General features: G+C 51.2%; 1 protein-coding gene across 3 annotated transcripts in view; it reads left to right on the top strand.

The window, feature by feature from the left end:
- The window catches only part of ARHGEF9 (Cdc42 guanine nucleotide exchange factor 9), a 207,146-nt gene that overhangs the window by 5,404 nt on the left and 178,388 nt on the right, over positions 1-23,354 (top strand). For 2 of the 3 annotated variants that reach the window (XM_030967639.1, XM_030967637.1), the window contains exon 2: positions 18,752-21,477. In XM_030967639.1, the coding sequence (XP_030823499.1) occupies positions 18,820-21,477 (2,658 nt within the window). In that variant the 5' untranslated portion in view covers positions 18,752-18,819. Of the gene's footprint in view, positions 1-14,252; positions 14,294-18,751; positions 21,478-23,354 lie in introns of those variants that run through there. The other variant, XM_030967638.1, reaches the window with a different exon arrangement.

Raw genomic sequence — 23,354 nt, 5'->3', positions numbered from 1 at the left:
GACTCTGACCCTCATTCATGGAGAAAGTTTCCCAGACTTCAAGGTAGACTGGAATCCACAAAAGTGTGAAATAGATTATAGAGAGCAGTGCAGGTGTATCACTTGGTGAGAAATTGAGGGTTTGGGATTTTTAGTGTGTTGTGGGTGGAAGCAAGATGGAGGGCACAGGGTGTCGTCCTGGGTTTCTTCTTCATGCTTCTTCTTCCTTCTTCTCCATGGGTTTGGGTGATGTTTTGTAATTGGGCAGAAAAGTCCTCATTGTGGGCTTCCAGGGATCGGTTATTGGGTTAAAAGGGAAAATAGTCCAGGTGTCAGTTCTTAATTGGATAGTTTTACAATGTCCTTGGAACAAGAGATTGTTGGCCATTTTGTGCCTTCTAATGAAAAGCTGCAGAACTCGTGGTTGTGAGGCTGTTTTATTGATAAGAAATAACAAACACCTGAATCTGAACATGAACTGCCTCCTCAAGTGCCTTCAATCCAGACCCAGAGAAACTGATATGTGACATTCCTGCCCTGCTGCAATGTCACATATCGTTTCTCTGGGTCTGGATTCTGGTCAGAGCAGAATTCTGACCAGGGCAGAATTCAGCTTGGAGGTTCCCAGGGCTTTTTCCTGAGCTTCTCCTGCCCCAGTAGAGCCCTGCAGGCTGTGCTGGGTTTGTGGAGCAGGGCGGCTGAGCTGGCACACAAAGGGCCCCAAGCAGCCTCAGTGCCGTGCCCGTGCTGCCACGTGCCTGGCAGAGGGACGGGGAGCCTGGCAGCAGCTGTGTGTGCTGTGTCCCTCAGCTGCACAAGCCACGCTGGCAGTGCCTGTAGCTCATCTGCTGCTGCTGCTGCTCTCATGCTGGCACAGGGCACCAGCTGATGCTGTCCTGCTGCCACTGGGCTGGCATTGTGTGCCAGGGCCTCCTGCACACTCAGGGCTTGTTTGAGAGAACCATGAATCAGTTGAAAGCTGCCCCGTGCCACTCGTGGCTGGGAGGAGTGCCTGTTGTGTGAGGGAACAACAGCACTGAGTGCCTGTCCCCAGCACGGGAGCTGTGTCACTGCAGGGGGGAGGTCACACATCCTGCTGGCCCTCAGGGGCTGCAGAACCTTCAGAGAGGAGCTTTGGCCGGGCAGCTGGGCTCCACCACAGCACCCTGTGGCCTCCTTTGGCCAGGCTGGGGCAGGGGTGGCACCAGGGTCCTGCCTGAGCTCGGCTCTGCAGCTGAGAGTGGGAGGAGGAGGAGAGCATTCACCGGGTCTTTGGGCAGTGAGAGGTGTTGGGTTTGCACTGGAAGGGTGAAACCCCATCAGGCAACCCCAGGGTCTGTTACCATCTCCCCATCCCTCCCTTGCGCTGTAGGGAGCTGGACAACGTTCCTGGGTGCAGAGCACGTCCTAAACTGGGTTTGCAGCCTGGGTGTTGGAGCTGGGAAAGGCTCTGGCAGCTGTGAGAGCAGCACACCCCGTGTCCCTCTGCTGTCACCCTGGGAGCATCCACTGAGGGATAATGGGGAAAGCTGGGACAAGCAGCAGGGCCCAGGGGGATGTCCTGGCATTCCACAGAGTGCCCTGTGCTGCATGGGCTGGGTGATGGCAGCAGGGTAAGTGTGACCCCATGGTGTGGGTGATGGCAGCAGGGTGAGCATGGCCCCACGGTGTGGGTGATGGCAGCAGGGTGTGGGTGCCCCAGGGTGTGGGTGGTGGGTGAGGGTGGTGGCACCATGGTGGGCATGCCCCATGGTGTGGGTGATGGCAGCAGGGTGTGGGTGCCCCAGGGTGTGGGTGGTGGGTGAGGGTGGTGGCACCATGGTGGGCATGCCCCATGGTGTGGGTGATGGCAGCAGGGTGTGGGTGCCCCAGGGTGTGGGTGGTGCCATCAGGGTCAGTGTTGCCCCATGGTCTGGGTGAGACCCCATGGTGTGGGAATGCTGAGCATGGCTGGGGAGGGTGTCTGGGGGCCCAGCTGAGCCTGGGGGATGCTCTCTGCACCCTGTGCTCTCTCTCTGTGTGTTTTCCAGGGAGATTTCACACACCACTGGCTGATGAGTTGACTTTATGTGGTGTAAGTCCTGCCAAAACAATTTCTTCCTGTTATTGCTGCTCCAGTTTTAGAGAAGTGATAAGAGCCTTTTGCAGGGACCTGGTTTCTCCCAGGGGCTCTGCTGCTCTGAGCTGGGAGCTTTGAGCAGCAGTTCCCAGGGTGACTTTTCCTCAGTCCTTCAATTAAATTTCAGAATTAGATCTAGTTAAATGATCTAAGGAATGTCAGAGTATAGTCTGTGGGGTCTCTCCACAGCCAGATGGATCTGGTTCATTTTGGGTGATACTTCCCATGAATTATCTCTTCAGTTGCTCTTGGAGGTGGTTAATGAAGGGCAAAGACCTTGAAACCAGGCTTGTGTTAAAATGAGAGCTGAGACAATGTGAGGCTGTGTTTGGATCTGGATTGGAGTTGTGGGACCATCCCAGGTCTCAGCCCTGGTGCCTTCAGCTGATGGTTCCTCTTGTGGCACCATTTTGTTTCCAGTCCTGCAAAGGCAGATTTTTAAGGCCAGACCTTAAACGTTCCAATGAGAATGGGGGTGGATCTTAAACCCCCTTCTGCTTGGTTTTTAATTTGTTTTGAGTGAACAAACTGAATATAAAGCAGAGTTACCAGAAATCCAGAATCCTAGAATGGTTTGGGTTGGAAGGGACCTTAAAAAACATCTTGTTCCAGGCCCTGGATGGGCAGGAACACCTTCCTCTGGCAGGTTTGGAGGGCTGCAGCATGGGCCTGTGCCAGGCAGTGCTGGATCAGCTGTGGTGACCCAAGATAAAGGAATAATTCCGGGTTTCCCAGTGGCAAACAGAGCTGGGAGGGCTCCTGCTGCTGAACAATCAGGGCTGAGCAGGCTGCACTCCTGTTCCTGAGAGAGAGAGGCTGCTGGAGGAAGGAAAAACAGGAAAAAAAGGCAGTTAGCCATGGGGTGAGGTGCTGCCCCTCTGCTCAGGGTGGCAGGGCTGTCCCAGCACCTATGGTGTGGAGGGGGAGGGAAATGGGGGCCACAAAAGCCCCTTGTGAATGCAAACACTGAGCCATGAGGATTCCACCAGAGCTGAGCTCTTCAGCTGGGCTGTGCACAGGAGCCTCTGGCCAGGTGTGAGGCTGAAACTGTGTAAATGAGTTGGTGCTTGCAAACAGGGATCCTGCAGAAGGGGTCTGCTGCAGCAAGAGCCAGATCTTTGCTTCTGAGCCTTTAGGAGTTGATATTTTCTTGCTCTGGGATGCAGCAGCAGTGCCTTGGAGTAATTCTCCAAGGGCAGGAACCCCTCTGTGGCCTCTCTCTGGTCTCTGTGACTTCTTGACATAATAATTAAAGCCAACTATTTAAATAAACTTTTGTAAAGATAATGAGTTACATTAGGTAAAAATATTTGTATAAAATGGAAGTAAATAAATGACATAACCCAGCTTGTGTTTGACACAGCTAGAAGCAGTTTTCTCCAAGACACGGATTATTCCATAATTACTCCTTAATGCAGTTCATGCCTCTTTGCTCTGAAGGGTTTGCCCTTGTCCAGAGCACAGGAGGAAGCAGCAGGTTATTTGGAAGTTACATGATCCAGGCTGGCATGTTTGTACTCCTCAAAGCTCCTCTCTGATCAGTGGGTTCATAAAGGATCAGGGCAATGCCCCCAAAAAGGTCTCTAAGAAATACAGGGAGTCCATTCCTGTGATTTCAGGCTGGAATGTTGTGTGTGGTAATGGCTCTGTAATCTTTCCAGGCACCTTGCTTTGATTCCTGGAGAGTCTCAGCTTTATTTACAGCTACAAATTGTGTTAATTAAGACAGTCAAAAAAGAAGAATTTTTTTTTGAGAAGAGCTTTACTGCAGAGTGCTGCAGGACAGCTCCATGGAACGTGGATTGTTTGCTGGATGCTCCTTGAGGCACTGCTCAGAAGATCCCAAGCATTGCCCATCGTCCTTCAAACACACAAAAGGAGATGCAGCTTTGGCTGGAAGCAGGGAGGAGCCGTGGATTTAGGTGGTGTTGGAGGACCTTCCCTGGCTCCTTCTGTCCCCTCTGCTGAATGAGGATAACACATGGCAAGAAGGAATACTGAGATCCCTAATTTGAGTTTAGTTTAGGCACCTAAATACACTTTGGCACATGTCAGTGGGAAATACGATTTTGGTGTTAAAGGTACAACTTTCCCTCTGGTGGTGCCTCAGATTTCAGCTTTTCTATTTTTCACATTCTGTGCTGCTTTAGTGTGTGGGTCTGGGCTTCACATGAGGGGATGGTGAGCTCTGTGCACAGAGCAGGGAGACAAAACAATTCCTGCTCCAGCTGGGGACCAATGACAAATGATCCAAATCTCAGGACCAAGAGCACAAACACCGTGGGCTGAGAGAGAAAAACAAGCAGGATGGGACTTGATAACCTAAAGCTGTAATTGGACAATGAACTCCAATGTGCAAATGGAGCAGAACTGATCAAAGTGAGAGAGCCCATGACCAGTCAGGGATTTTTGTGACCATTTTGGTTCATCTTGGGTGCAGCCCTGGCTGGGCTCTTGTGCTGCCCAAGGTGCATCCATTGAGGAGATCCTTTTAATAAATCCCTGCTTTATTCTTTAGCTCTGTCCACTCTCTGCTCTAGATCAGCCTTCACAAGGCATCACTGGGAGGGGGCTGCATTAGGGGTGTCTGGGGGCATTTCCTGGGTGTGCAGGAGGGTTTCTAGAGGAGCAAAAATCTGGGACAGGATCTTCTGCAGAGTCCAGCCAAGCAGCCTTCAGAGCCTGCTGCTGATCTGCTCTTTTGCTGGTGTTAGAGGGTGGGGGTTCAGCCTCACATGGCTTAAATTGGGATTTCTAATTGTGGAGGTGTGGGGACACCTCATTTTAAGCTGGATAGATAACAGTTGGGTTTGGTCTGGTGGCTGTGGAGCTGCGTTGCTGTAGAGATGGGTCAGAACTTTGTGTTCCTGAGTTGGAAGGGACCCACAAGGATCACTCCTGACCCTGCACAAGACAACCCCCAAAATCACCAAATAACCCAGCTCCCAGATGAGGGGCTGGATTAATTCTCCCTTCCTTTGCTCCTTCTCTGCTTGTAGCCCCAGTGGAGGGGCAGCCTGGGAGGGAAGTTCAGCACAGGCTTCTACCAGGACTGGAACAAATGAAACAAGGGTGATGCCTTGGATGTGAGGGTCACAGAGATTTCAGTGGGTTTCACTGATTTTCATTGGGGACTTCATTCCTGCCTCCTTCCTGCCCTGCTGGACCTGTCCTGTCACCCCTGGGGGCTGTGGGGCAGAGGGTCACTGCCTGCCCTGTGTTTCTGTGTCCACAGGCAGGACTGGAGCACCCACCTGCCCTGTGCCAGGGATGGCTCCTTGCAGCCCAGCCCAGCTGCTCTGTCTTTCAGGCAGAGATTATTTCTGGCGCGCTCTGTCAGGTTTCTTGATTTTCTTGCTGCAGGTAGTTGTGAAACAGCAGCTGTTCTGCAAGTGCCACTGCTGGGCTGGCACTCGTTTGCCTGCTCCTGTGGGGAGGAGGGAGAGGGAATTAAGGACTGACAAGAAAAAGAGGGATTAAAGTCAGTGGAAGATCCCTCTGCTTCTGTGGGAATTGAGTTTTACTCAGGTTTTCTGCTGGACAAGCCCTTATTCTTTAATGTTTTTTTTTTCTGTTGAAGCATGTCTGTTGTTTCCTCTGAAGGAAGAAAGGGTCACTTTTTCCACACTGCTGACGTGAGCTGTGAATCACAGTGGTTTTGGGAAGGTGCTGTCACTGGGACCAGTCACCTGTCAGAATATTTGCTGCCTTCACCCTGATGTCCTGAGGCATTCTGCAGCCCATGTGCCAAAGGGCTGGGTATGACCACAGCTCAGGATGCCCTTCTGCTGCTTCTCCAGGGCGATGGGCAGGAAGGATTGGCTCCTTAAAGCTTTGGGCTTCCAGGCAGCGCTGTAGCCTATGGATGGGAGGTGATTTTACTACAGGAAGGAAATGTGTCAGCACGTAGCAAAGGTCCAGCACATGGCCTGGAAGCCAAGGAGTTGGTTCTGCCCTGGTGCTCCAGCCACAAGGAAGACACAATTCTGGAGGGGCATGCAGGGAGCTGAGCAGGTTCTGTGGATGCTGGCAGTGCTGGGGAGCTCCAGGGAGCTGGGGCTGGTGCTGCCCTGCCTGTGCAGGCACCTGGAGCCTGCGTGGGAGTTCCTGCAGCAGCTGAGCAGGGCTTGAAACCCAGCACTGAAACACGAGCTGGGGTGCCCTGGCTCACTGCACCCTTCACAGGGTGCACATCCCTGCAGACCTCATATCCTTGTCTTTCCTAAGGATTTGCAGCCTCATGCCTGGCTGCTGTGGAGCCCCAGGGCTTTCCAGAGCTGTGGAAGTGTATCACTGCTGCTCAGCATTGGCTGAACACTGTCTCCTATGAAGAATTTAGGTTTGTGTGACATGAGCTGGCAAATCAAGATGTTGTTTTTGCTTGGTGGCAATGTTTGGATATCCACGCTGTGCAATTTCCTGCAGAAACTAGATATTGCCTGCACGTGTTCCCAGCCTATTTGTGGTTTAAAGCCTGGGTGAAGCTGCAGGTGTGCTGGGCTCATCCTTGGATCTGCACCTCAGAAGGGATGGGCACTTTCAGGGTGACTGGTCCTGTCCTCCCCTGCTTGTGGCTTTTGTATAGACCTTTGCCACACATGGCAATAAATTTGTTTGTTGTTGAAAAAGAGTCATTGGAGAGACTACAGAATATACAGACTGCAGAAAAAGGTGAAATAGAAAGGTGCCTAATACTCAGAACCCAACCCCCAGCTCCTTGTGAAAAGATTCAGGGTTTGGTCCTTAAACAGGGACAAAGGGAACCTTTAGCTGCTCCTGCTCTGCTGAGTTTTGATCCCTGGTGAAAAGGGGCGAGCAGCCTTGGGGAGAGCAGGGCAGGCAGAGGAGACACAGCGGTGTGGCCACCTGTGCCTGCTCAGCCCCATCCCTGGGGCAGGAGGGGAGAAGCTCATCAGCAGTGATGCTAACTGGGTGCAGTGCTGGCTCCCTGCGTGGCTGGCTGGAGCAGGCCCTGGGCAGTGGGAGCTGCCAGCCTTTGGCAGGGCACAGCCACGCTGGGCACACGGGCACGGCCAGCAGGGGCTGTGCTCCCATCCCTTCCCCTCAGCTGCTTTAGTGTCCCTGTGGGATCATCCTGGCAGGCTGGCCTTGGTGAACTGTGGATTTGAAGCCTTGGGTTAGGAGATGAGGAAAAGCTGGGCTGCACAAATGCAGGATAACTCAGTGACAGCAGCATCCCCACCACGGCATCACCCACCCACCTGCAGGGCATTGCTGTGTGCCGGCCTGGGCTCAGTGTGTGCTGCTGCCTGCTGTGCAGTGGCTCTGGATGCAGATAAGAGTGAGTTTTGCTCGTTGCTGTTGAGGAGGAAAGCAGCAGAAAGGTGTCAGCCTGTCCAGGAGGCACCTTGTGACTTTGGAGTGTTCCGCACCAACCTTGCAAGGGAAAAGTAAAGCACAGGCAGGTGTCAAACTACCAAAAGTTCTCTGTGTGACCCCTAAAAGTGCCTTTCTGGGGTGAAAAGCCCGAGCCTGAGAGCGGGCCAGGCCTGTGGCAGTCACTGTGGTTTTCTAGAAACACCAGAGCAGTTTTTGCATGTGCCTAAAGGCAATTAGTGCAAGGCCACTGGCCTTCCTGAGCTGGATATCCTGGAATGCTGCAATGGACAGAGGCACAGCAGGTGTCACTGGCCTGTCTGGGACATCACACCTTCCAACAGCCAGAAACTGGACTGATTTTATGGAAAAACAGCGCAGAAGACTCTTCAAGGAATTGTTTGGTGCTGAGGGCAAAGCCACTTGTACACTTGATACCTGAGGCTCTACAGTGAGACTTGTTACAAATTTTAAAGCAGGGCAGGGAGATACCTCACCTTGTACTCAAAAAGCTGTGCTGGATTGGATGGGGTGGGTTTTCCACAATGAGGTGCCTGGGGAGTTGAGAGCCAAGCAGCCCCTGCCCAGCCCTGTGTTTGTGTGGATGTGTTCAACTGCTCTGAGGAAAAGGAGAAAGGAGGACAAGGGTAAATTCCACCCATGCAGCTGCCTGACAGGAACAGATCATTTGGGATCTGTTTGGAGGTAGAAATAAGGCTGGAAGTGAGACAATGAAGTAGAGGTAAGGTGTTCTTTGACATCACCAGGGCCACATCAAGGAGTTGCTGAGTAACCTGCTGAAATAATCCCTGGAAATGTTTGAGCAGAACGGGTTGCTGCCTGTGCTCCGAGTCTCTGCTTGTGAACTTGGGGCTGGCGTTGGCACCCAGCTCTTTGTTTCTAATCCTGATCTGAATGTGCTGAACCTACATTAGCAGAGAATCCCAGACTGGGAGGTCTGTAACTATGGCAGTGTCCTCCAAACGTGACCCTCTGCTGCTCATCTCAGCGCTGGCACCGGTGGAAGGTGGCACTCCTTTCTTCTCGTAGTAATTCCATGTCAAAGAGGAAATATAAATAAACTCCCCAAACAAAAGGAGCAAGGAAAAAATAATTCTTTCAAACATTTGAGCAGGAACAATAGGGTAGGATATGCACTCTCTGGGGAGGGGTAATGGCTGAAAGCGATAGGAGCACAGTGCTGCCTTGGTCTGTACCTAGCTGGGCTCAGCGAGGATTATTTATAGCAAATGTTATGGCAGAAGCATGTGTGACCTGCAGGCTCCCAGCTAGGGGAAGAGCTTTCCTGTGCTGTCTCTGGGATACAATAGACAATTATTTAGACACTATCTTTGTCTCAAGATATAAACAATTAAACGCTGGCTACTGATTTCTGCTCTGATGTTCAGACCGTGCTTTCTTGCTTAGGGGTTTGTGGAGAAGGCAAGGATTTTTAAGAAATGTCAGAGCTGTGAAGTTCCTGAGGCATCTCTACCAAACTGACTAATTGGGAATGCAGAGCAATGTCACAAGCACCACGAAGTTGTTGCTTCCCAAAGGTTGGCAGCCAGTGGTTCAGTGTTGTTCAGCTGACATTAATGGGGTGTGGATGGGTGTAGACCCCTGAATCTGCCTGTTCCATTGTGTTTTGGCTCATCACTATGGTATTAAAGTACCTACAGCTGCTACTGGATAGTAATTAAATGTTCTTACATATAATTAACTACTTTCAACTGACTGCTGAACAGCTTAAATAATCTACATGTAATGGCAGATATTTTGGTATTAGAATGGTGACAGTTGGTGCCAAATAGCTGGAGAGGTTGGGAAAACAGCTATTGTGCATCAAAACAACCTCGTGCTGGCAGCTGATTCCTCCTTCAGGCTCCCTCCTTTTCCTGGGGGTCCCTGTCCATCCTGGCTGCCAGTACCAGAAGGATCCTTTTGGATCCCTTCAGGACTCACATCAGGTTTATTTTCTGTAGAGCAGAAGAATTTAGAATTGCAAAACAGGGGAGATGTGTAAGGTGCTGCTGCTGTGCTCAGTGGGCAGGGGGAAATCTGCACCTGCAGTTCCTGGATCAGCAGTGTGGGTCTGGAGGAACAGTTTAGCACAGGTGCAGTGCCAGAGGTGTGTGGGCTTTGTGAGAGGCTTGGTCTGAAATCCACCTTCAGCAAGAATTGATCTATTATGTTCATTATTTCATTCCAGTTGTATTCCAGGGATTTTAGATCTCTGTGTTTTTATCTGGAGCTTCTGCTCATCTTTGCACAAGGAGCTGGCTGCTGGCTCTCTCCTTCCCAGTGTGTGTGAAGCTGATCCTGGCTTGGTGTAAGGTTTTAGTGCTCTGTGTGCTGCAGAGGCCAGGGCTGGTACCCTGTTCAGCTGCCTGGCAGCTCCCTGCAGTGCCAGCCCATCTCCAGTGTGGAGCTGTGGTGTTTGCAGTGAGCTGCTCCCTGCCTGGCAGCACCAGCACCAGCCCAGTTTGTCTGACAGATGCAGTGGAGCAGCTCTCTCCCCCTCGGCCGCAGGCAAAATAAGTCTCCTGCTCTAATTTCATTGTGTTTGGCCATCTCACAAACTCTAAAGCTCCCTGAAATGGGAAGGAAGTAATGTTTAAATTATACATGAGTGAACTGATTTACTCAGCCTGAAGTTTTGAGTTCCGTCCATATAAATACAGGGCTGGAGCTATCAGTCTGTGCATCCATCCGTCTGCCTGGTGGACATTGAATTAGCAGGAGCACAAATGCAGATCCAGGACTGTAAAAGCTTTGGCTTAAACCAGTGCAAACCATGTGGGGCAAATGCTGCTGCCACAGGGAACGTGTCATGTTTGCCTGGGGTTATCTTGTCTGCCAGTCTGCCCTCAGTGATGGAGCAGACCATTGCTGCAGGGTCCCTTCTGCCACTGGCACGTGGTGAAGTCACCATCCCTGGAAATATTAAAAGAGTGTGTGGATGTGACACTTGAGGACATGGTTTAGTGGTCAGGGTGGTGGTGGTGCTGCTGGGTTGATGGTTGGAATCAATCTTGGAGGATCACAGAACCATTAACCTTAATGATTCTGTGATTCTAAAAGTCAGTGTTTTCATAATGTCTGTTCATTCCTGACTAGGAAGGGATTCAGACTGCTCCTCTGTCTGTCTCCTGCTCCTAATGGAGGGGTTTAGCTTCCTGTAGAAGGGATTTTGCAGAGCATGTGAAATGCTGGTTCAATTCTCTGGTCGCTTCCTATGGGCACGGGCCCCGCGCTCCTTGGGGACCCTGGTGCCGGAAAGTCGTAACTGCGCTCGCTGATGGGCTGGAGATCCCTTTTGCAGATGTTTCACCCAGGTCTCTCCTTCCACCTCGATTGAAATAAATGAACAATCAAGCTGCTGTGCTGCCATGCCTGGCAGGGCCCAGCAGCAAACCGTCCTCCTTGACCCAGAAACAGAGGATGCTGGATTTTTGTAGGGGTTGCACTGGTTTGTAGGGTGGGGATCTACCAGGTGGGCAGGGACTTGATCATCAGGCTGCATCCTCAGGGTGTGCTCTGTGAGCAAACACAGCTCTGCCCATGGTCCTTGGATGCGGCACCCAGCAAGTCTGAAATGTCTGCGGAGACATAAACAGAAAGGGGGAGAAGTCACGATTCTCTCCCTATTTGTTTGACCTAAATACATTGAAGTAACTGTACCCCCATGAAAGAGATAATTTCCTGACGCTGGAGAGCTTAACATCTGTTTCCTCCCATTTTTTTTCAGTGGTAGAACATGGTAACGGAAGAACTGGCGGGGGTTTTTTTTTCCTCTTTTTCTTTTGTATAGCAAGAGGCACTGCATGCTTGGGCTAAATACGCTCTCGGAGAGCAGACAGGTTTCTCTCAAGGGTTATATGATCATTTGTTCTCTATTTTCTCTCCTTCCTGCCTCCCCCCGCCCCTCCTGGAGAGGAGCGGATACAGCGAAGCCCAGGCAGGACTTCCTTAGCTCAGCCATGCCTCTGGCAGGCTGCACCGCGTGCCCTCTCCCTGTCACCCCCCTTCCCCGAGAAACAATGGCCAAAGGCTCCTTCTTGTTTGTTGTTTTGGATCCTGCAGAGGAAGAGGCGAGTGGAAGATCGTGTCCCCGGGGGCCCTCGGTGCATTCCAGCTCTGGCAGCACCCGCCGAGGCTGTCGGCGCCTGGGCCGCACCGGCCCCGGGCCTTTCGCTCCAGCCCTGTGCTGCTGGGGGGGACACTGGGCTTGGAAGCAAATTTAGCACTGCTGAGGGGTGAGAGGAGAGGGATGGAGAGCCTTGGAGGGGTGTCTGGAGTCACTGCTCCACAGCGAGTGCAGATCCTGTCCTTGGAACATCCAGCACAGCACAGGTTGTCACAGTGCCAGGAGGAGCTGGGCATTTCTACCGACTGTTCTGACATGGTTTGAATCCCCAGCTTCTCCTTTGCACGTGGGGGGCACTGAGCCTCAGACCCTCTCTGGCTGCAAAACCTCAGGATGACCTTGGGTCTCTCCAGGTGCTCTGAGGCAGCGGCTCTGTGGAGGAGAGCGCAGTGTCTGGCGTGTGATCCTGTCTAGGCTGCCCCAAGGGCAACCCCACCACCAATTTCCTCTTTGTTCCCTTCAAAGGTTTGTTGTTTCTCAGGGCCCCAGTCAAAATAGTTCTTTCGGGTCACTTGATAGAAGGGATTTACCATTTGCCTGGAACCTGGAATATCCCACAGCACCAAGGGACCTGGAAGCACAGGATTATTTGGGTTGGAAGGAACCTTTGAAACCGTCTTGTTCCACTTGTGCCATGGGCAGGGACACCTTCCACTATCCCAGGCTGCCCCAAGCCCAGTCCAGCTCGGCCTTGGACACTTCCAGGGATCCAGGGGCAGCCCCAACTTCTCTGGGCATCCTGTGCCAGTGCCCTCCTAGTGCTTCAGAGGACTAAATATATATTTTTTAAAAGTTACTTCTGCTTGTTGTCCAAAACCTGCAGAGATCTGAAGAAGATTTCTGGGGTTGTGTGGTGCCTGCCTGGCAAACAGCCTGTGTGCTGTTAAATGAGCAGTTTCTTTCCATCATTAGGGTCTCTTGAGAAAACTCAGCCTGGATCAGGCTAATCCTAATTTCCTAACTGATGCTTCCTTTCTAGTAGGTCTTGCTACCCGGCTGCCTTTGGACCTGGTGTTGTGGTTTAGCCTGGTTAAACAGCTTGGCTTTGCTCTGCTTGTGGATAACTTGTGTAGGGCAGCTCAGCAGCAGGAGATTGCCCATGGAAAGTGTCACTCCCTGAGGGGTGGCTTGTGACAGCCCTGATTGCTTGGGCCTGATTCAGTGTCCTTTAAGTCTATGAGAACTGTCAACTTTAGTGGGTGTTCCCTGGGCCTGTGCTGTTATTTCTGCTGGCTGTCTGCTAAATCACACTGAAAAGGAGCAAAGTTGCTCTTACTCCCACCTGTATCATGCAGGAAGAGCCTGTTGCCAAGGGAATGTTGTGCAACCACGAGTGAGATACAGACACCTATTTCTTTCTTAGAGATTGGGATAAGGCAAAAATATGGAAAGAATTTGGAGGGAGAGTCATGGCTGCAGATACAGATGTTTGTGTAACACACCTGGTACCCTTGGCTGGGAATTTTATTAATCTCAGTTTATTCATCCTCCTCAGTGACCTGGAAAAGGAAAGTGAATTTTCAGAATGAAGGACTGCTGCTTTTGTGATGAAAAGAGCAGGGCAAGGCAGGGACCCACACAGCCCCTGTACACTGGAGCTGTTGGCAATGTTTGGTTGATAGCTGGAATTTTATAAAACCGTCTTCCCTTCCAGGTGAGATTTTGTGTGTTTTGGAGAGCAAACACACGACCCTTTGGTCTCCAAACCTGGCTGAGCCACCCTCCTTAGGCTCAGGTAATCTGTGGGCAGTTTTCTGTGGTTAAAACCCTGCTTGAAGTGATGGTAGTCCCAGCTCAGCTGTTGGGTGGTGACTTGCTACGACTTGACATCCATCTGCAGCTCAAGGAGGGGAAAAATAAACATGTGGTTGACAAGTGGTGTAGTTTTCTGACTAATAGCTATTCCCACAGCGTTTCTTCAAAACCTCTTTCCCCTGCACCCCAGAAGGGTGAGCAGTGGTTCATCGGACACTCTCAGGGCTGCTTTCCTCCATATTCAAATTTTATTTTCTCATGATGGGCCTAAATGCCCCCAAGGCCCTGTGGTTTGGTTGGTAAAGCCACCTTTGCCCTGCTTGGCTGGGGGAAGCACAGGTTGCCCCAGGCAGCTGCTGCAGGTGTTTGCAGAGCAGTGGATGCTGCATTCAGCAGCTCCTGCAGGCACTGCAGCAGAGCAGATTTGGGCTCCTGCTCAGGGAACACTGAAGAGGGAGCGGGCTGAAATTTGCCTCGAGGGTGGGAGGTTTGCTCTGGGTGGGGCAGTGCCAGTCCTGGGGCTGGAGCTGGCTTAGGGGCAGTGCTGGGCTGTGGGCACTGAGGAGGCTGTGCTGGGAGTTGGCTCCTGCCAAGGTCAGCCTGTGGTTTTGATGCCTGAAGTTTCAGCTTTCATGTTTTCCAGACTCTGTACTGCATTAGGATATAACTCTGAACTCCATAGAAAGTGTCAGCAGCTCTCCTCACAGCTCAGTCACACAGAACAATCCTTTTCCAGCCCCAGAACCAAGGACACCACTGCAGCTTCAGGCCCAGAAAGTGCAAACAACAGAGAATTGAGGAGAGCAGTCTGGGAGGATGGGACTGCAGAACCTGGAGCTGGAATTGGACAATTAACCCCAAAATGGAAATGGACCAAAACTGATAAAAGTGTGAGAACTCGTGACCCTCATCCAGCTTGGGTGAGCCCTGGCTGGGCTCTTGTGCTGCCCAAGGTGAATCCTGTGAAGGCCTTTTAATAAATCCCCACTTTATTCCTTTAACTCTGTCCAGCCTCTGCTCCAGGAGCCTCTCAAGGCATCAGTTTCAGTGTGTGCAGTCCTGCAGGTGTGACTGGGGGGAATTCAAACACCAGCAAGGTGGTTTTGAAGATGAGGAGAGGGTCAGGTGAGGTTGTGGTGGGAGATGGAGAGGAGGAACCAAATGCTGGTCACAGAATGGGTCTCCTCTCTGCTTAGAGTGCTCTGGCTTCATGGTGGCAGCTCTAATTTACATCTGCCTTAAAGCTGCTTAAAAAAAAATAATACAACCCCTCCTTATTTAATTTTAAAGCCACCCATGTGCCCTGTGATTCTGGATTCTGTTGCTGCTCTGGGGAGGGCTGTGCAGGATCTGTCCCTTGTTATGGGCTCTCTTTTGCCTGCCGCATGAGGAACAGCCTGTCTCCTCTGTGCTAGCATCCCTCCAAAGACTTCACAGGCAAGCCTCTTCCCTTTGAATCTTCTTTCCTCATGCAGGATCCACCCAGCCAAAAACAATAAAACATAAAACTGGAAAGAGAAAACAAACAAAAAACCAGGGCCATTTGTGATTTCTGTCTTTTGCTGCCAGTTGGCTGCACGACTTGAAACGACTGAAGTGCTCTTTTTTTTTCCCCCCACCACTCCTTCCAACCCATTCCAATGTGTTAGTCTTTAAGTTGCAGCAGGAATGTCTGGGAATAACTCACATCCCAAAGTGACAGCCTGAGAAATGAGGAGCTGGTCTCCTCCTCAGGCACCAGATGGAGGAACTGTCCTGCTCAACCCTTGTTTTTTTGGGAACAAAACCTTCTATGGTCTCTGCAGGGACCCATGGCAGCACAGCTCCAGCGTGAATTTCTGCTGCAGGGTTTAAATGGAGGCAGGTGGTGCTGAGGCCCAAAAGTGCCTGGGGAAGGAGGTTCTCTCTTAAAACCTCCACAGTGGTGGGTACAGGAGGCTGAGTAAAGAGACAGCTAGAGCAGAGCATCAGCACTGTGCTTGGGCTGGGTAACTGGGGTGAGACTGGAGGTGCCCGCTGAGTTGTAGGAGTGCATGGGGTGTGTGGCAGTGGTGGCTGGGCTGGGGAGCTGTGGGGTGTATCTGACAGTGGGCATTCGGGGTGTGTAATTGGAGGGTGTGCTTGGCTGTATCCAGTGTTGCTGTGTCACTGTGGGCTGTATTTGGCAGGGCACATTTAGGCTGTGTCACTGTGGAGTGTGTTTGGCTGTATTCCTTCAGGATGTGTAACTGTGTGGGGTGTATTTGATAGGGTACATTTAGGGTGTGCAGCTGTAGGGTGTATTTGGCAGTGCCCATTTAAGCTGTGTCACTGTGGGATGTGTTTGGCTGTATTCCTTCAGGATGTGTAACTGAGTGGGGTGTATTTGGCTGTGCAGATTTAGGCTCTGTCACTGTGGGGTGTATTTGGCAGTGTACATTTAGGTTGTGAAGTTGTAGGGCGTGCTTGGCTGTATCCACTGATGCTGTGCAGCTATGGGGTAGGTATATTTGGCAGTGCCCATTTAGGCTGTGTCACCATAGGGTGTATTTGGCAATGCAAATTTAGGCTGTGCCAGTGTGGGGTGTATTTGGCAGTATTCCATCAGGATATGTAACTGTGGGGTGTATTTGGAAGTGCACAGTGATGTTGTGTAGCTCTGGGATGCATTTGGCAGTCAGATTTAGGCTGTGTCACTGTGGGGTGTATCTGGCAGTGCCCATTTAGGCTGTGTCACTGTGGGGTGAGTTTGGCAGTGCTCATTTAGGCTTTGTCACTGTGGGGTGTATCTGGCAGTGCAGATTTAGGCTGTGTCACTGTGGGGTGTATTTGGCAGTCCAGATTTAGGCTGTGTCACTGTGGGGTGTGTTTGGCTGTATCTAGTGATGCTGTGTCACTGTGGGGTGTATCTGGCAGTGCCCATTTAGGCTGTGCAACTGTGGGGTTTGTTGAGCAGTGCCCATTTAGGTAGTGTTACTTTGGGGTGAGTTTGGCAGTGCAGATTTAGGCTGTGTCAGTGTGGGGTGTATTTGGCAGTGCACAGTGATGTTGTGTAGCTCTGGGATGCATTTGGCAGTGCAGATTTAGGCTGTGTCACTGTGGGGTGTATTTGGCAGTGCACAGTGATGTTGTGTAGCTCTGGGATGCATTTGGCAGTGCAGATTTAGGCTGTGTCACTGTGGGGTGTATTTGGCTGTATCCAGTGTTGCTGTGTCACTGTGGGATGTGTTTGGCAGTGCCCATTTAGGCTGTGTCACTGTGGGGTGTATCTGGCAGTGCCCATTTAGGCTGTGTTACTGTGGGGTGTGTTGGGCACAGGCAGTGCCACCAGTGTCTCCATCACAGCCCAGAGCAGAGCCAGCAGTGCCTCACATGGTGAGGTGCTTTTTTGCCTTTTAATAAAGGGCAAAAATGGCCAGGAGGAGTGAAGGGGAGATACAAAAAGGTGAGAAGCAGCTCTGTGAGCACTGAGGCTGGTGAAGATGGTGAGGATGAGGTGCTGAACAGGGGTTGATCTCTGGCAGGAGTTGTGGCCTGTGCAGGCCCCACACAGGAGCAGCTTCTCCTGACGGCAGCGGGACCTGTGATGGCTCCACAATGCAGCAACGGGACCTCTGGAGGCTCCACACAGGAGGAGGGGGATGTTCTGGGTAGGAATTGTATCCTGTGGAGCTGATTCCTGGCAGAAATTGTAACGAGTGGAGGCCCCATACAGGAGCAGTTCTCCTGACGGGAGCCGTGGCCTGTGAAGGCCCCACGGGAACCTGGGATAAGTGTGAGAAGGAAGGAAGGACAACTGTCATGTCCCAACCGTACCTGTCCCAGTTCCCAATCCTTCTGCACCCCTTGGTGGGAGGTAAATCCCCTCAGAAGATGGGGAAGTTGAGCCATGGTGGGTGGGGGTAAGACATGGTGTTAGTTTTATCTTTGTTTCTCCTTATCCCGATCGGTTGGCAATAAATCAAATTGCCAAGGATTGGAAAGGGGTCACTGTATTTTTATAAGAGCCCATCGGCTTTTTCCTCTGATTTCCCCCCTTGCCTCGGGTGGGCAGCACAGTGAGTGGACATCTGGCAGCCCAGCACAGCAGCAAACACTCATTTCTGCTACCCTAAGCACAGCTACTGCCAAAAATGCTTGGCACAAGCCCTGTGGCAGGGCTCGTGGAAAGCCAGATGACTGTTGTCCATAAAAAAGAGGGATGCTGGTTGTTTCTCTTGGCTGTGCTCTGCTTCCGTGGTGCCTCTGCCATCCCTGGGGGTTTCATGGGTTGTCCCTTGTTGGAGGCAGACATGGTGGCAAGGTAGAAACAGACTTATTTAACTGAATGCAAGGATCATGAGATGCCCAGGGAGTAGCTGCTGCATTAATAACCTTAGTTTTACCAGAAATAGCAAGTTTAAATGTTTTAAGTAGATCTGGGGCCTGTTCACAGTCCTAGTGTGGCTCTCCTGCTGCTTGGGGGAAAGTGGAGAGTTTCTCCATTGTCAAACCCATGTCTTGGGGGCTCACCATTTCTTTCTTCTTCCTCCTAAGGGTAGGATTGGAAATTGAGGGAATTGAACCCCGTTGAGTGCCTGGCATGTATTTCTGCTTTGTAGACAGCAAACCCAGGACCAGCAGACCAAGCCCCATTAAGCTGTAATATCGAGACAGGGTAGATGTGTTCTGGTGGAAGGGAAGCTTTAGGAGCTGAGCAGGAGTTCAGCTGTATTCCCACAGCTGGTTCAGAGAGGTTTCCATTGCTGCTCTGGATGGAGGAACTGGATTTTTAATCCTGTCCACTAGAACTCACTTGAGGGGAACATGTTTTTTGTAGTATTGAGTGGTGGCCAAGCAGCTTTCATTGAGCAGACCAGTGCCAGGAGGGATTCCCATGCTGGTGCCATCACTACTGTATGAAAAACCTGGCTTGGATATTCCGCGAGTTTTCTGATGTTGTAGTATTTTAGAGTTGCATTGCTTCCAGGAAAAGGCTCATCCTGACTTTTCTTTGAATGGCTGCGTGGAGAGACTGAGCTATTGGGAGCGTGGTGCCGGTTCCTGGCAGATGGGGATGGTGGAGATGACAGTGACATGTGCAGGGGCACTGACTGGAATTTCCTCTCTCCTCTCTGCCATGGACTCTAATGCATTTTGAGTCTCCACGGCTTGCAAAATGAAGATGTGATTCATGGGATTCTGAGCATATTTTGTGGTAACTTTATTAGTGCAGGAAGTTTATTTGTGGTCACTGAGTGTTCAGTCATTTAAAGCAGATTTAAGTAGCTTTAAAATTTATATGGTTTGGAAGCAAAATTTCAGCCTCCCTGGAATCAGTGGGGAAAACCACCACCACTGCTGGGATAAGGTTTGACTTGTGATGCTTTATGAAATGTGTCTTCTAAAAGTTTTCTGCTCTAATTGCGTTCCTTTGTTCTTTTCCCTTAAAGTCTTGTGAAGAAAGCAATCTGAGGACCATGCATCCGTGACTCCTGGAACCAGCCTGTGAGCCAGGGCAATGGAAGTTCTAGAGGGCCTCCAGCGTACTGCTTCTGTGAGCATTCCCAATGGATGTGCCAACAGGATTTCCCAAGGAAACATGGAGGGAGGGAGCACTGATGCCTTGGAGGCCTGTGGTGCTGAGCACTGCGCCTCTGGCGATGCAGTCCCCAGTGAGCAGGAGGAAACACACAGGTATAAGAAGACAACCAAGGGCAGCCGGATCTGGAATTTCGTCAGACGAAGGAAAGGACTCTCTACGAATAAAGACAGGCCCCAGTCCATGATTCTGCTGGGAGTTGCCTCTGAGGCGTCAGAATTAAAAAAGCCATCCTTCATGGACAGGGTACGCTCGTCAAAAAAGGGAAGATCCTCCAGGACACCCAAGAACGTGGATTTGAGAGCATCCAGAGTGCAGGACGTGTGTGACCCTGAGGAGGACCTTCATGGCAGTGGGCAGAGAGCTGTCTACAGGGTTAGGAAGCTGGGCGATGGCCGGAGGCCCTCCCGCCACTCCTATGCGGGCTACATCGAGGATTTGGACTCTTCTTTTGAGGACATAGAGCTGAACATCAGCATTCCTGAACTCGATGCCACTGAAAGTAAATGTCTCAGGGATATCAGTGGCAGATTACATGGTGAGGATAATGATGGTAACTGCCACAGAATACCGGCCAGGAAGAGCGAGTCTATGAATTTTGAGCATGTTAAGAGTCCTGCAATTACAGAAGGGGACAATCAAAAGAGGTGTGCTGTGCTCCCACAGGAGAGCAGGAGAGGAAGGAGCTCTGATGTCTGGAGCTATCTGAAAGGAATTTCATTAGCTAGCAAAGATAATTCAAAGCTCCCAGATCAAAGGGCTGAAACCAATTTCCAGAACATGGAAAATACAACTGATCATTCCACTTCTTACTTTGACTTTGATACAAGATGTGAGGAAAATCTCAGCCAGCGAAAAAAATCAAACGGTGCTGCCAAAGCCACTCACTTTGGGGGTGTTGTGAGGTTCTTAAGCAGCGTGGCCGAGGCGGCTCGGCGGCTGCGAGGCTCCTCGAGGGCGTTCTCCCCCGATGAGAAGAGGCCTCAGCGCAGTTTCCGGGGCCGCAGGCAGGACGTGGCCTCCCCCAGAGAGGGCTTGGTTATCGAGAACGAGAGTGCCAAGGCCTTCTGCACGGTGGGAGCCTGCCTGCAGTCCCCGGATTCGGGCACGTGGGAGAACCTGAGCTTTGAGAGTTTGGGGGGGAAGGAGCCCCTGCAGCACTGCAAAACCACAGATGGGCTGAAAGGCCTTGGTTCCTCTGGCCTGGACAGTGGCAATGACAGGCTAAATGAAACCTCACCTTCTCCCTTTGGGCCAGAGCCATCCATGTCCCAACTGGCAGAGCTTGCAGATGGTTCTTTCACTGAGCTGAACAGCAAAGACCCCTCTGAGGATCTGATTGAACTTCCAAAGATGACTCTGGCTGAACCGATTGCGGACTTAGGCACTAATCCAGAGAAGACCCAGGTCATGGCCAGGGACCTGCCACCTTCTCATGATCTTTCTGTGAATAGTCTGGATACTGTGGACCTGGCCTGTTCTCCAGCTGCCAGTGGGGACTTTTCTGCAGAAACTGAAGTGCAGACTCACCTTCCACAGGCATCACCAACTAAATTTGATTCTGGAGATGTGACTTGTGCCCCAGTGGTTGCTAAAGACATGGATCCATCTCCAACAGTTGCTCAGGAGCTTTCAGAGACAGAACTGGATAATCAGGACTTGAGAAATCCTGAGCTGCCTTTGCAAAACTTGTCTGGAAGTGAGCTGGAGTTTCAAGACACTGGCAGTACCCTGGAGAGGGTCGTGGGCAGGGACCTGGCGCCTCCTCCAGATCTTCCTGTCAGTAATCTGTATGCTGCAGGCCTGGGCTGCTCTCCAGCTGCTGATGGTGCCTTTCCTGCAGTGACTGAGGCTCAGGCCCACCTTGCACAGACATCACTGACTCAACTTGATACTGAGGACGTTGCCTGTGCCCCAGCGATTGCTAAAGACGTGGATCCATCTCCAGCTGCGGCTCAGGAAATTTCAAGGACAGAACTGGATAATCAGGACTTGAGAAACCCTGAGCTGCCTTTGCAAGACTTGTTGGGAGGTGAGCTTGGGATTCAGGACTCGGGCAGTAGTCCAGAGACATCACAGGCTGTGGGCAGGGATGTGCCACCTTCTCCTGATCTTCCTGTGAATGAGCTGGGTGCTGTGGACTTGGACCATTCCTCAGCTGCCAATGGTGACTTCTCTGCAGCACCTGAGGCTCTGATCCACCTTCCCCAGGCAGCTGTGACTGAAGAGAACCAAGACAGTGTCAGTACTCTGGAGAAGAGTCAGGTCACAGGCAGGGACCTGCCACCTTCTCACGACATTCCTGAGAATATTCTGGATGCTGCGGACATGGGCTGTTCCGCAGTTGCCGACGTGGACTTTTCTGTAGTGACTTTTTTGAAGTGTTCCACAGTGAAAAGGCAGGGTTTGGAACAGCCTGGTGGCCGCATTAAAAAGCGGGGAACTGCTTCATTTGTGGAACAAAACTCTGTGGAGGTCATGGACAGAGTGGAAGAGTTTGACTGCAGCACGGAGTGCAGGCCCTTCCAGGTGCATGTCTCGAGGATTGTCTCTTCTGGACGCCTCAAAAATGGCAAGGTAGGAGCAGCTTTGTAAGGTTTGCAATAAGACTCCGTTGTTGTACATCTCAAAAAGCTGGTTTGCGCTGGAAAGCATTTTTTTACATCCTTCATTGGGATTTGCAGCTAAGGTGGTTGTTCTGTGAATAGTGGCAGCAGACAAAGCTCTTAGATCAGTCTGAGTCTGAGCTCTTAAACCTGCAGAGCTGCTTCTCCTAAGACCCTTCGTGTGTATCAGTGTCTCTTGAAGAGGGTGTAGCAGTTTTATGTATTCCTAGACACTAGCTTTAGTTTTTTTCCTCTCTGCATTTAGGTTCATTGGAAGTAGAAGCTCCTAAGAAGAGGGGTTTTAGCAAACTGAGAGTTTTTAAGTGTGCTGTGGGCAAACAGAACTTGGCAATTGCACTTTGACCTCTGTGATTCCTCACCTTAAAGAGTTGTAGGAGTGATGGGGTGGGTGATGAATGAGAGGTGGGCAATGCTAGTGGCTGCAGTCATGGCAGGACACTCCTGTCTGGTACAAGCAAGTCTTTCAAAGCCCTTAAAATCCTCAGAACATGTAAGTGGACACTGCATTTTCAACTAGATTCTGGGTGTTACAAATCTGTCTTGTCCAGCTTATTTCTATGAGACCTCAGAAGTCCTGTGGAGCCAGCATGACGCCCAGCTTTAGGGTTCTTTTGGGTACCTGCTGGTTAGCTGAGGCTGGAATGAGGACTTTTTCTTTTTTCAACGTGCCAGGTAGAAAAATAAGGTTGATTTGTGAAGAAATTTTCTCTTTTCCTATTGGGTTTGGAGAGACAAGAGATATTCCAGAGGTGGTGACAATGCTGCCTGTTGGAAGAGGGGTCACAGTAACTTCCGAGCCAAGAGGGGAAGTGTTTGATAATTGGCAGCAGATTAGAAATGCTGGGGGAAAAATCTGAACTTCTGACTCACGGCTAAAACAGGCAGCAGTATTGTTAGTTATTCCTGGTTTTGTTTTTCTGCTGTTTCTTTGTAATACAAAGAGTTACAGAAGCTCTCTGTGTAATCCCAGGCACTCCAGAGGAGGGAGTAGTGGTTGGTCACTTCTTGGGGTTTCTGGAAGAAACATTTTTAGGAGGAGCTTAGGAGAGCTGTGGTTTGATATCCCTTCACAGGGACCAAGCTGAAAGTATTCTGGGCAGGAGCAAGATGAGAGAGGCATGAAAGGATGGAGTGGAGCAGAGGGAAATACAAGCACTCTTCTCCTGGAGCAGCCACATCCCTGCTGGGAGGGCAGGGCCTGCCTGTCTGGTCCCAATGCTTTCAGGCACAATCCCAGCGCTCTCCCAGCTCAGCTGTGTGAACAGGAGATGCCCTAAGTCCCAGCTCAGCTGTTGCAGCTTACTAACATGACCAAGAAATTGAAGTATGGTGCTTGAGATAACTGGACAGGAAACCTCCCCCGAGTTCCCGAGGAGCGTGGCGATAGCACACGGCCTCCGGGCTGCTGAGGCTTCCTGTGGCAGGGAGGGCTGACTGCCTCCTGGGCAGGGGCTGCAGCAGGGGGAGGGAAAGCACACAGCCCCCACTGGGTTCTGGACACCTCCTGCACCCCAGGAACTCCTGCTGCAGGTCTGGCAATGCACAGTGATTGAGTGGTGGCACCAAACCCAGAGCAGAGGGAGGCTGCTGGAGGGATCTCCTGGGCAGGAACAGCCCTGGAGTGTCTGCCAGCAGCTCCAGTAACAAATGACCTGAGATACCCCAGGGATTTGCTCGCCTATCTCCCATCAGGGAGCGGCACTCGGAAACACTTTACCAAAAATAAACATGGGAGAGGAGTAACTTCAGCCCGAGCGTGACAGTAGCAGCAAACTCCAGCCTCTTCTTGTTTTAGGGCTCAGTCCATCTCTTTGCTGGCACCTGTTT

Source organism: Camarhynchus parvulus, chromosome 4A (genome assembly GCF_901933205.1).
Source record: "Camarhynchus parvulus chromosome 4A, STF_HiC, whole genome shotgun sequence".
In the NCBI taxonomy this organism is placed as follows: Eukaryota; Metazoa; Chordata; class Aves; order Passeriformes; family Thraupidae; genus Camarhynchus; species Camarhynchus parvulus.
The sequence above is the reverse complement of the archived record's forward strand: the minus strand, read 5'-3'. Positions and strand labels throughout refer to the sequence as shown.